Consider the following 12464-nt stretch of genomic DNA (forward strand, 5'->3'; position numbering starts at 1 on the left):
TAAAAAAAAAAAAAGATGCTCCCTTCAATTGTTTCAAGATGCCCTGGTTGTGTATTGCTGTTGTTGTTGTTAGGTGCCTCTGAGTTGACTATGACTCACAGTGACCCTATAAACAAGAGATATGAAACCCGCCCTGTCCTGCACCATCCTCACGACCTTGGTCATTCTCAGGCCCACTGTGACAGTCACTGAGGCAGTCTATCTCACTGAAATATTGAGCTGGTATGTGGATTGACGCAGTGACCGCCACAATGGAATGGAGGCAAGTAGAGAGAGATTGTGATATTGGTGCGGAGTAAGGCAAGGCTCCAATTTGTTGTTCACAAGGTCACTATGGGTTATAGCCGACTCAACAACAATAATCAAAAAGTCAGCAGTTCAAACCCACCAGCCACTCCAGGGAAGAAAGGTGAGTGGTCTTTTGATATTAACCCTACAGCCTTAGAAACATTAACACTGAGAGGGTTGCCACAATTCAGAATCAACTCACTGGAAGTGATTTTGGTTTTTCTGGTTTCAACTGTTTCAGATTTGGTTCTCAGGCTAAAATGGAAGTGGAGGAAGCCAGGATTAATTTTTTGAAAAGGAAGGATAGCTAGCATTTACTAAGCATCCAAGTTTGGTTAAACACTGTAGTGAAAGCTTTCTACGCATGATCTCCTTTAATCCTCTGTTGTGTCTTTTATAATAGGGATATAGCACCTAGAATCAAATACAATCATTATATCCATGTTACAGATAACACAATTGAGTCTTAAACAGATGAAGTAACCTTCCCATCCTCTACCTCCCCCTGTCCCTGCTGGAGGAGGCTAAATCACATGATAATTTATCCATGGAGGCTGCGTCCTTCACTACCCTACCCTGTCTCCCTTCGTTGACCAGGCCCCCACATTCCACCTGGCTTTCTTCACTGTTGGGTCCTGAGTAGACTTCAGGATAACTTCCCTCATCACGATAAGCAGGGCCCAAGATCTCTGACAGCTGTTCCCCGCTCTTCATCATCATCTGAAACAATCAGTAAGCATTAGAGAGTACTTTTCCCTTTACAAAGGTGATAATTAGATAACAAGCTGAGATTAAAGTAATTACAGTTAGACAGCTGGCGAGGCAGCACAGTCATGTTGAAATATTGTTGGTGCTTCAGCATCTGGTTCTAATAACAGCATAGGCTAAAGGATTTTACATTAATTACAGAACATAATTTAATATAAACATATTTAATTACAATTGATGAGTGATAAACTATTCAGGAATAACTTAACTCCTTCTGCCTTGTCAAAGTGATAGGAACTCTGGGCAGGCTTTGGCCTGTTCCGCTGCTTCTCACCCTTCCACATAACCCCCTCAGCTCTCTCATGAAGAAAACACCCCTCAAAGATGGAATGTTCTTGGAGAGAATGTTGCTCCTTGACTATCCTATGAGTGTTTGACATACATACAACACTGGCCAATCTTAGCAAAGCAGATGAAGTGGAGACTAGTGTGTGAACTGTTACAGGTCAACAGTTGCTCTCCTCCTATCCCTCGCTAACATTGTAAAGGGGTATGAAAAAACAGCTGCCTCTCTTTCAGCTGGTCATGCCCACACATGATTTCAAAAGGAATTCTGGTAGTGGTGTGCAAAATGTGTCTAACTGGTGCTTAAAGATTGGTGGTTACTCTGCAGGAGAAAGGTAGGAAGTCCCTCCCTTACAGATTTATCACCTCAGAAACCAGATGTTGTTATGTACCATCGAGCCAACTACAACTCATAGGGACCCTATGAAAAAGGCTCTGAACCTTCCCCTATTCTAAGGCAATCTCATCATCTCTGACACACCTCATCCCATTGCCATGGTCACTGTGCCAACCCATCTCATCCAGGGTCTTCCTCTCCTGTCTCTCTACCCTCCAAGCATAATATCCTTCTCCAATGACTGATCCCTACAGGCTACATGACCAAAGTATGTGATATGGAGCTTCAAAATCCTTGCCTCCAAGAAGCAAGCAGCTTTCACCACCTCCAGGACAGATCTATTTGTTCTCTCGGTGGTCCACGATATGTGGAACACTCTTCTCCAGCACCACAGCTCAAAGGCAGCTATTCTTCTTCTGTCATCCTTAGTCATTGTCCAGTTCTCAGATGTATAGCAAGTAATTTAGAATACCACAGCCTGGAGGGTTGGGTGCACCTTATTCTCTAGATTTGACATCATTGTTCCTTAGACCTCTGGAGAGATACTTGACAACAGATTTTCCTAGTGCAACTCATCTTCTGATTTCCTAACTGCTGGTGCCAAGGGTGGTGATTGTGGGTCTGAGCAATATGAAATTGTTAACAGCCTCAATCTGTTCTATCATAATACTGACTATTGGCCTGGTAGTGAGGAGTTTTGTTTTCTTGATGTTGAGATGCAATCCTTATTGAAGGACTGCAGTCCTTGATCTTCTGCAGCAAACACTGCAAGCCCTCTTCAATTTCAGCAAGTTAGGTTGTAGCATCTGCTTAATACAGCGGATGATGAGTCTTCCTTCAATCCTGATGCCATATTCTTCTTTATAAAGTCCAACTTCCTGAATGACCTGTAGCACATATAGGTTGAAAAGGTATGGAGAAAGGACACATTCCTGACACACTCCTTTCTTTAGTTTGAACCCTGCAGTGTTCTCTTGGTCTAACTATAAGTTTCCAGTGAACACAAGCAATTGTTCTGGAATTTTCATTCTTCTCAAAGCTAGTTAAAAGTAGTTGTGAGGAACACAGTCAAATTATCTTACATAGACAATAAAGTACAAACAGATACCCTTCTGGTACTCTCTGCTTTCATCCAGGATTCATCTGGCATTGACAATGATACCAGCCTCTTCTAAACCCTGCTTGTATTTTTAAAAAAATTAATACTTTTTCTTTTGTATTGGTTTGCTTACAAAGTTCATACAGATTGTGTTTCACACTATTCTTCATTCACAATGTGCTTCATACAATCATTTCCATTCATTATGTTTTATAAAATTAATCATCATTGGACTATGTCCACATTACCCTGTCTTTTCAGGTCCCTACCATATATTTTCCGTTTTCTTTACCTCTTCCCTCCAACACCAAATTGTGCACCCCTGTGATTTTGCTCCTACCCATCCTCACTTCTCTTTTCCCACCCCTTCTCCCCTTGGGGCCCCACATGATTTACTGGTTCTTCTATATTTACAGTAATGGTCTTATGCCCTATTTGTTCTTAAGAGACTAAGTTAGTTTACTCAACATAATGCTTTCCAGTCTCTCCAAATTTATATAGTATTTTTCAAAATCATTGCTCCTGAGTGCTGCATAGTATTCCATTGTATGAATGTACTGCAATTTCTCATTCCATTCCGTTGTAGTTGGACATTTCCATGTTCTTGTGATGATGAACAATGCTGCTATGAACATTAGTGTATAAATGTGTACGCATCTCAGCTCTAATTTCCTGCTAAGAAGCAGTGGAATAGCTGGATCATATAGAGTTTCTATGTTCAACTTTTAGAGGAAATGTCTAATTGCCTTCCATAGTGGTTGTACCATTTTACAATTCCACCAACAGTGTATGAGAGTTGCCCTCTCTCCACATTCTCTCCAGCATTTACTTCTTGCTGCCCTAATAAACTCTGTCATTGCTACTAGTGTGAGATGGTATATCATTGTGGTTTTGATTTGCTTCTCTCTTAATACCAGTGATTTCTAACATTTCTTTACATGTCTGTTGACCATTGCAATGTCTTCCTCTGTGCAGTCTTTCCATGTCTTTTGCCCAATTTGTAATTGGGTCATCATTCTTTTTCTTCTAGAGGCCTAGTAGCATACTATAAACTTTTGTAATGAGACCCTTGTCTGAGATGGTTTGCACAATGTTTCTTCCCAGTCTTTTTACCTTATTGGAAAATGTGCACAGGGATTTAATTTTTAGAAAGTCCCAATTTTATCTCAGTTTTATCATCTCCAGAGTGTATAATTCTGGCTCTATTTACCAGCCTCTTTATGCCATAGACTAGGACTTTTAAGCTTGGTTCTAGATTGTCTCTTATGAACTTTATGGCTTTGGCCTTTACTCCCAGGTCTCTGATGCACCTTGAGTTGGTTTTTGTATATGGTGTGAGATGTGGATCCTGTTTGAGCTTTCTGCAAGTCCTGCTTGTGTTTCATTTTTCTTTTCTTTTTTTTTTTTTGGTAGCGAAACCTGTTTTCTTTTTTTGGCCTCCCCCTTTTACTTCCAGATAACCCTAGTTTAGTCATCGCCACATAAAGGACTCCCTACTCCCCTCCTCGTAAATTGTGGGGAAATCCTTCCCCCGGGGCCAAGGGAAGTAGCAGGCAACAAGGCAAATGTACTGACAGCAATGGCAACTTTTTATCCTGAACCACAGTGGCAGGGAGGTGGTGCTGGCTGTATTTTTCCTGCTGTTTCTCCCCCAGACCTGTTCTGATTCTTGGTCCTCCTTTGAGACTCCGACTTGTATTTCTTGAATCTCTCTGCCAATGCTCTATTCTAATTGTTTTTTGGATAATCTTCAGCAAGATTTGCATGTAATATTAGTGATATTGTTCAATAATTTCCACATTCTATTAGATCACCATTTTGGGGGGCAGGGTGGGAAGAGATCTCTTCCAGTCACATGGCCATCCTCTAGATTTTTTTTGGCACAACCTTGTGAGCACATCTAGGGCTGCATTTGTTTGAAATATGTCCATTGGTATTCCATCAATTCCCGGGGCCCTTTTTGCCACTTCCTTTAGAGCTTGAACTTCGTCCTTTTTACCATTGGTTCTGGATAATGCACTACTTCCTAAAAGGTTCTACATTAACCAATTCTTTTTTGCATAGTGACTATGTAGTCCTTTCATCATATTTGGATGCTTCCTGGATCATTCAGTATTTTACCCATACCATTTTAAGTATTGCAATTCGAGGCTTGAATTTGTTCTTCAGTTCCTTCAACTTGAGAAATGTTGAACAATTTTGATTTTCTGGCTCCAACTCTTTTTTTTTTACTCCAACTCTTTGTATATTTTGTTATAATACTTTGCTTTGTCATCCTGAGCTGTTCTTTGAGACCTATTCAACTCTTTAACGTCCCAATTTTTTCCTTTTGTTTTGGCTTCTCAGCACTCTAGTGCAATATTCAGACTGTCTCTTCTGACATACATCTTGGTCTTTTATTTCTTTTCTGTCTTTGTAACAACCTTTTGCTTTCTTCATGGGTAATATTTTTTATATTGTCCCACAGAAAATCAGGTCTTTGTTCATTAGTGTTCAAGGCCTCAAGTCTGACCTTCAGATGGTTTTGTTGTTTGTTATTTAAAAAAATTCAGGTGGGATAGACTCAAGGTCATATTTTGGTCCTTGTGGATTTATCTTCATTTTATTTAGCTTCAGTTTGAATTTGCATATATTCCATTCCAGTCAGCACCTGCTCTATTTTAGACAGCTGATAGAGCGAGTTTCTCCAACGATTCTTTCCACAGACATAACCAATCTGATTCTTGCAAAAATAATCAGGTGAGGTCCATGTGCATAGTTGACACTGGTGTTTTTTTATAAAAGGTATTTGCAATAAGTAAGTCATTTATGGTACAAAATTCCGATATTCAATATCCAGCCTCATTTCTGTCACCAACCCCATATTTTTCAACTACTGGTCCTTCTTTAGAAACCAGATAGAGGTCTTTCATGAAAGAGAATAAACTTATTGGAGGCTGTTTGGGTTTAGCTGAGTGTTGGCAGTCAATAGAGCAGTCCCTAGATTACCTTTCCTTAAAAAAGAATAAATATTAATTCATTTTCTTTACAAAATCATGATCATAAAGTTCCTGGCAACAGTGGTTGGTATATTGGTATATTTCTGCACTTTAGCAGTTGGTGTGTAGTACCTGAGGAAGGACTTCTACAAGGGACAAGAGCACCCTCTCTCCTGACATGAAGCCAATACCTACACTTACATCTAAACAGGGAGGAGCAGGCTTTGGGTGAAAGAACTTCTAACAAATTGAGAGTGAAGGGAATTACCCCCCCACCCCCCAGATACAGGACTCAATCATCATCATCAGCACATCCTGTTTCTAGAAACCCCTTTTATGAACAGGAGATATTCATAAGCCATGAAAGTCAAACGCCACCAGGTCTCTGCCACACACTCAAGTGATTCTTCAGGGTCAACAAGAAGAAAGCTACAAGGCTGCCTCTTTCCGAGAAAGAGTGAGTAGTCCTGAAGTGAGGTGAAAATTCCCTGTCAGATTTTCCTACGTGACAAATGATGTGGAATTACAAACAGGCTCAAAGACTGTTTTTACCTCCTGCTGTGGTTTTCAATGTATAAAGCATGCATTCGCCTAAAAGCTGAAATGAGTGCTGAAGAAGACAGTTTATTATTCATAAGTAAGCAAGTGAAAGCTGCTTCCAGCAGAATTACTGATAGACACACCAAGTAAAATTAGTGAGAGACTCAGGACCACAAGGCACAAAGACAGTCAGACATTCTCAAAGCAAAAAACGGTTCCATCTAGATCCTTCAGAAAAAAGAATACATTCAAATCCCCTAACATGGTACCTCGGCAATCTGAGTGAGAATACAAAACACGTTTTATAGATTAAGCTCTCCTGGGAAAATAAGGAAGATAAAGTAAGCAATAAAATCTTGCTATTTAAAAAGTCAATAAAATTTAAAACTTTTGCACATCAAGTACACTAGATGTGCATAAAATTTAGTGAAAAGGCAACCAACAGAACAAGAGGAAATGCAAATCACACATGTGATAAGAGCCTAGCTGGGGTGGGATAGTGCATTAGATGTTGGACTGCTAGCAGAATGGTTGGCAGTTTGAATCTACCAGCCCTCAAAGGAAGATAGGAAGTCTCCTCCAGGAACAATAACCATCTAGGAAATTCAATCTTCCTTATTGTCAAGTTAGAACTGACTCAGAGCTGACTCTTTAATAGATTTTCAGAAGTTGTGAATCACACAGAAGGAGATTGCCCATCTTTACTCCACAGAGCAGCTGGTAGAATTGAACCTCTTACATTTGGGTTGGGAGCACAAATTCTTACCCACTAGGCCACCAGAGTTCCCTTTAGGAAATCAAATAGCAGGTCATTATGAGTCAGAATCAACTCCACTAATTGGGTACCTTAATAGTGCCCAAAATTAAACAATTAAAAGGCAACACAATTAAAAGTGATGGAACTCTGGTGGCTTAGTGGTAAGAAGTTGTGCTGCCAGTTGAAAGGCAAGAGGTTTGAATCCACTAGCCATTCTGTAGGGCAAGATAAGCCATCTCCTCCTGTGGGATTTGCTGCCTCTGAAAACCTGCTGTAGATTGAGCTTGATTTGGTCCTGACTTGACATCACATACCAACACCAACACCAAAAGTCCATCAAGACACTAAATAAATGTTCTTCTCAGGAAAATATACAAAAGGCATTTCAAAGATGGCTCACTCCATCTCATTATCAGGGAAATGCAAATCAAAACCATAAAGAGATAACACTTCATACATACACTAGGTGTCTATATTTTAAAAGATAGGTAAAAATAAGTGTTGCCAAGAATCTGGAAAAATGGAACTCTCATACATTGCAAGGGAAAATGTAAAATTATACAGACAGTGTTTTGCAGTTTCTCAAAACATTATAATTTCCCCATGACCTAGCATTCCATTCTAGGTGCATGCTTAAAAGGATTGAAGACATACATTCACACTAAAATATATACATAATGTTTCTAGCAGCAGTATTCATAACAGCCGGAAATGGAAATAACGCAAATAGCTATTAACGGATGAATGAAGCAACAAGATTACACACACACACGTATATATTTATACATATATGTGTGTGTGTCCATATAATGGAATATCATTCCACCCATAAGGAGAAATGAAGCACTGACACATGCTACAAACATAAATGAATTTTAAAAGCATTAAGTTAGACCTAAAAGGCCATATAGTAAATGATTTAATATACATGAAGTATGGGCAAATCTACAGAGACAAAGGAAAATTAGTGGTTACCAGAGGGTAGGGCTCCTAATGGAAGGTAAGCAGTTCTGATCCACCACCAGCCATTGGGAGAAAGTTGTATAATTTCCTCCTATAAAAATTTGTTGTAGTGTGCCGTCGAGTACAACCCACAGTGACCCTTTGAACAACATATCTGAATCCTGTCCTATCCTGCACCATCCTCACAATTTCTGACACACTAGAACCCACTGCAGCAATCACTGTGTCAACCCATCTGGTTGAGGGTCTTCATCTCTTTCGTCCATCCTCCACAGCCTCAGAAACCTGATGGATGGTTGTTAAGAACCAGAACAGCAGTGAATCTGGCTTGCACTTTAGAGAGTGGGGTGGTTGTTGTTGTGTGCCACAGAGTTGGAACTGACCCATAGCTGACCTTCTGGCGGGTTTTCAGGAGGAGATTGCCCATCCTTCTCTCACAGAGCAGCTGGTGGCTTCAAATTTCGTCCCTTCGAGATTGCAATGCAGCTTCTTGCCACTAGAGCTTCAAAACGATGCTAACAGATATAGTTTCTTTTAGGGGGTAACAAAAATGTTTTAAAATGGCAGATGGTTCCTAAAACTGAGGATATCCTAAAATCTGTAAAACTGGATACATTAAATACTTAATATTGTGAATTTTATGTTATATGAACGTTATCTCAATAAAGACAAAATGTTAACATGTTGGCTAACTAAAACTTAGCCGTTGTGGAAGTCTGGTCATCAGTACAAATATCCACCTCAGAGTTATCTCAAACTGAAGTGTGTGTTACAGATTGGATTGTGTCCCCCAAAATATGTGTCAACTTGGCTAAGTTGTTATTCCTCATATTATGCGATTATCCTCCATTTTGTGTTAATTACATTCTAATTAAATAATTACATCTGAATGTAAATCCTAATCTCTATGATGTTAATGAGGCAAGAATAGAGGTAGTCATGTTAAGGCAAGATAAGGTAGATATGTGAAGGCAAGATACAATCAACAAAATTAAGTTGTATCTGAAGTCAATCTCTTTTGAGATAGTAAAAGGGAAGGCAAGCAGAGATCAGAGTGACCCATCCGCTACCACCAAAAAAGAACAGCCAGCAGTTTTTAATTAAAATTTCTGTTTGCTAAAGCCATCCACCTATATTTCTGTTACAGTATCACTAGGTATATAGAATTGAAGAAGCTTGGATATTAATACACTAATTCCCATCAGTGAAGGGCTACATCAAGAGAGATTAATTCCTCAGTACTTTTGACCTATCTGATAAAGGGATTCTAGTGCCAAAACATTTGATCAGAAAGTCTCAAGTCAGAGAAACATTGGTGCTGGTAGATGACCAGGCCAGTGTGCGCTGGAAGGACAAGGAGGTTCAGGCAGTCCACTGACAACCTCTGCTATTCTCTCTGAGGTGTTGGAATAAGATGCTAAAGGCAATATATTGAATGACCCAGAAAGCATCAAATGCAAATGGAGGGAATACATAGACACTAAAAAATTTCAGGAAGTATTATTTGAACAAGAGCCAGTGGTAATGAAGAAGGAAGTAGAAGCTGCATTGAAGGCACTGGCAAAAAAATAAGGCCCCAGGAATCAATAGAATATCAATTGACTTATTTCAATTAACAGACTCAACAGCACTTAAGAACAACATCAACATAGAGAGTGATCAGCTGGTCCAGTGGACTGAAAGTGATGCTACCAAGCCAAAGGTGGGTGACTTTTAATCCGCGGCCCTCAGGCCTGTTTTTCATTGTTTTTATTCAAACATTCTTCTAGGTCGTATAGCCCTGGTCTGTCTACATGCCATACAGTGCTAACTTGTGGTTGCTGTGAGGCTGAACACTGTGACACTGATGTGTCAAATGTGTTAATGCTTGGTTACTCATGGTGGACAGTGTTGGGTAAAACTCCATGATTAAAACAAGCTTGGAAGCAGGAGCAGCATCCACTTCCATAATAGCTTGCCTCAGGAAACTCTATGAACCTGGATAGAGGATGAGAGACACACAAGTGTTGAGGGCTCTCCTTCATAGGGTCTCTATGAGTCTCCTGAGACTCGATGGCACTTAACAACAATAACAATAACAATGATGTCAGTTTTGAGGACTAAGTGCATCTGATCCAGGCCACGGTCTTATTACTTGCTATGCATCTGAGAGCTGGACAATGAAGAAGGATGACCAAAAAAGAATTGACTCCTTTGATCTGTGGTGTTGGAGAAGAGCACTGAACATCCCATGGACAGCCAAGAGAACAAACATATATGTCTTGGAGAGGGTGCAACCAGAGTGTTCTTTGGAGACTTTGTCTCACATACTTTGGGCATGTTGCTAGGAGAGGCTATTCCTTGGAGAAGGACATGATGTTGGGAAATGTGGAGGGTTGGTGAAGGAGAGGAAGACCCTCAATAGGTGATTGACAGGGTGACTGCTTCAATGGAATCTTGTGCGTCAGGAAGTGTGAGAATGACACAGGATAGAACAGGATTCAGATCTTTTGTTCCGAGAGTCATTATAAGTTGTACTCAACAGCACCTAATATCACAACAACATAATATCTCACAGCTAGACAACAGTGAAAGTTCTCTGTATATTGATTTATGTTTACTCAATAAGTTAAGTAATTTGACCAAACTGCACAGTCAATATTGAGTGGAGTTAGGGTTTGCATGACTCTCTTTAAAACTGCTTCCTAGGCATCTGAACATTGGACAATGAACAAGGATGACGGAAGAAGAATCAAAGCCTTTGAATTGTGCTGTTGGAGAAGAGTATTGTGTATCTTATGAACAGTCAATAGAACAAATAAGTCTTAGAAGTGCAACCAGGGTGCTCCTTAGAGACAAAGGTGGCAACACTTTGTTTTTGGTATTCTGGGTATGCTTTCAGGAGGGGCCAGTCTTTGGAAAAACACATTATGATTGGAAAGGTAGAGAGTCAGAGAAAGAGAGGAAGACTCTCAATAAGATGGACTACACAGTGACTATAACAATATCAGCACTTGAGAGGGTGTATCAGGATGAGACAAGGTTCAGCTCTGTTGGCCATACGGTTGTTATGGATTATAGTTGACTCAACAGCACCTACCAACTTTACCACATGGGGGTTTGCTGTGAACTAGAGCTGTGATGGTACACAACAGCAACACAGCTGATCCAACAGCAACTGGTTTCCATTAGACACAATCTTCATAAAGAGCATTACCCTAACCGAAGAAATGCTAACCAGTCTTGGAGGCACACCTATGAGATAGCAATCTTGTCATGACCAAATCCAGAGAGCATAATAAATGTTTTCTTTACCTCCTACTCTCTTTCTTCTCCCCTCTATATGTCCTATGTTGGGAAGAAGCGGCTTATTCTTTTAAAAGACCTTTTTAAGGACTAAAGATTCTTCTATCAGTTCAAGTTCACCTGAACAGTATGTGGTTTGTTGTGTAGGTACTTATGAGAGTCAAAGTCTGCACATTTGCTTTCTATTCAGTACAAAGGACCAAGACAAACAGTAGATTGAGATTGTGGAAGACACACTGTAATATGGCCTTAGCTTACACATCAGTCCTCTTCTGTGGAACAATTAGGTTTTCAGATTGCTTTAAACAAAAAAGAGGAAGGGGAGATATCTTCCTGGGATGCCCTGTATGGATGACTCTGGAGCAAAGGCAGGCCAAGAGGACAAAGCAAGAGTCTGGAGTGGTAGAAGTCAGACATACCTGATCAGGTAGTGATTGATAATAGTGTCGAAGTAGCTGTAATACACAACGTTGTTCACGTGACCATACTGGTCATTGTCCTGCCATCTTGTCTGGATGGGTAAGAAGTAACCATAGGCCTCTTGGTGCCGCTGATGGCAATCCTCTGCTCTCCGGTTGTTTGATGATGTAACCAAGGAACGAGCCTTCCCAGGAAGGAGCCTGGAAACGCGAGCAGTCATAGCTGATGATTGATGTCTTGATTGTAACTTCAAGAAAAACACAGCAACAGAAAAGAATATTCAGAAATACTGATTTAAGTTTTGCAAAAGCAATCTCATTAAACTCTAGCCACTAGTATCAAAAGGTTTTCACAGTGAAGCTATTTTTTTAAATAAGTAAAACTTACTTTTTCTTATTCTTTAAAAACTTTTATTTTACTTTTCAATAAAACTTACTTTTCTGTAAGACTTCCTTACTGAAAAGACTTTGGGACATACTGCCAGAAACAAGTAAAATCTCTGTTAGAATTGAACAAATGAGTCTCAACTCAATAGCAAGTGGTCTGATTCAGGCCATAATCTTTGCAATCACTCGGTATGTATCTGAGAGCTGGGTAATGACAAAGGCTTATAGAAGAGAAATCTATGTGGTATTGGAAAAGAGTACTGAATATCCCGTGGACTGCCAAAAGAACAAACAGAGATCTTGGAGAAAGGACATCCACAGTGCTCCTTTGAGGCAGTGATGAAAAAGCTTCATCTTA

General features: G+C 40.0%; 1 protein-coding gene across 1 annotated transcript in view; it reads right to left on the reverse strand.

Annotated features, from left to right (window-relative positions):
• LOC102874392 overlaps positions 1 to 11940 on the reverse strand; it is a 133066-nt gene extending 121126 nt beyond the window's left edge. Inside the window, exon 1 of the mRNA XM_006883783.1 lies at positions 11720 to 11940. Within this exon, the coding sequence (XP_006883845.1) occupies positions 11720 to 11940 (221 nt within the window). The remainder of the gene's footprint in view (positions 1 to 11719) is intronic.
• Between the last annotated feature and the right edge of the window lie 524 nt (positions 11941 to 12464).

The sequence above is a fragment of the Elephantulus edwardii genome, unplaced genomic scaffold, assembly GCF_000299155.1.
Source record: "Elephantulus edwardii isolate Elephantulus edwardi_28Jun2011 unplaced genomic scaffold, EleEdw1.0 scaffold00029, whole genome shotgun sequence".
Lineage (NCBI taxonomy): Eukaryota > Metazoa > Chordata > Mammalia > Macroscelidea > Macroscelididae > Elephantulus > Elephantulus edwardii.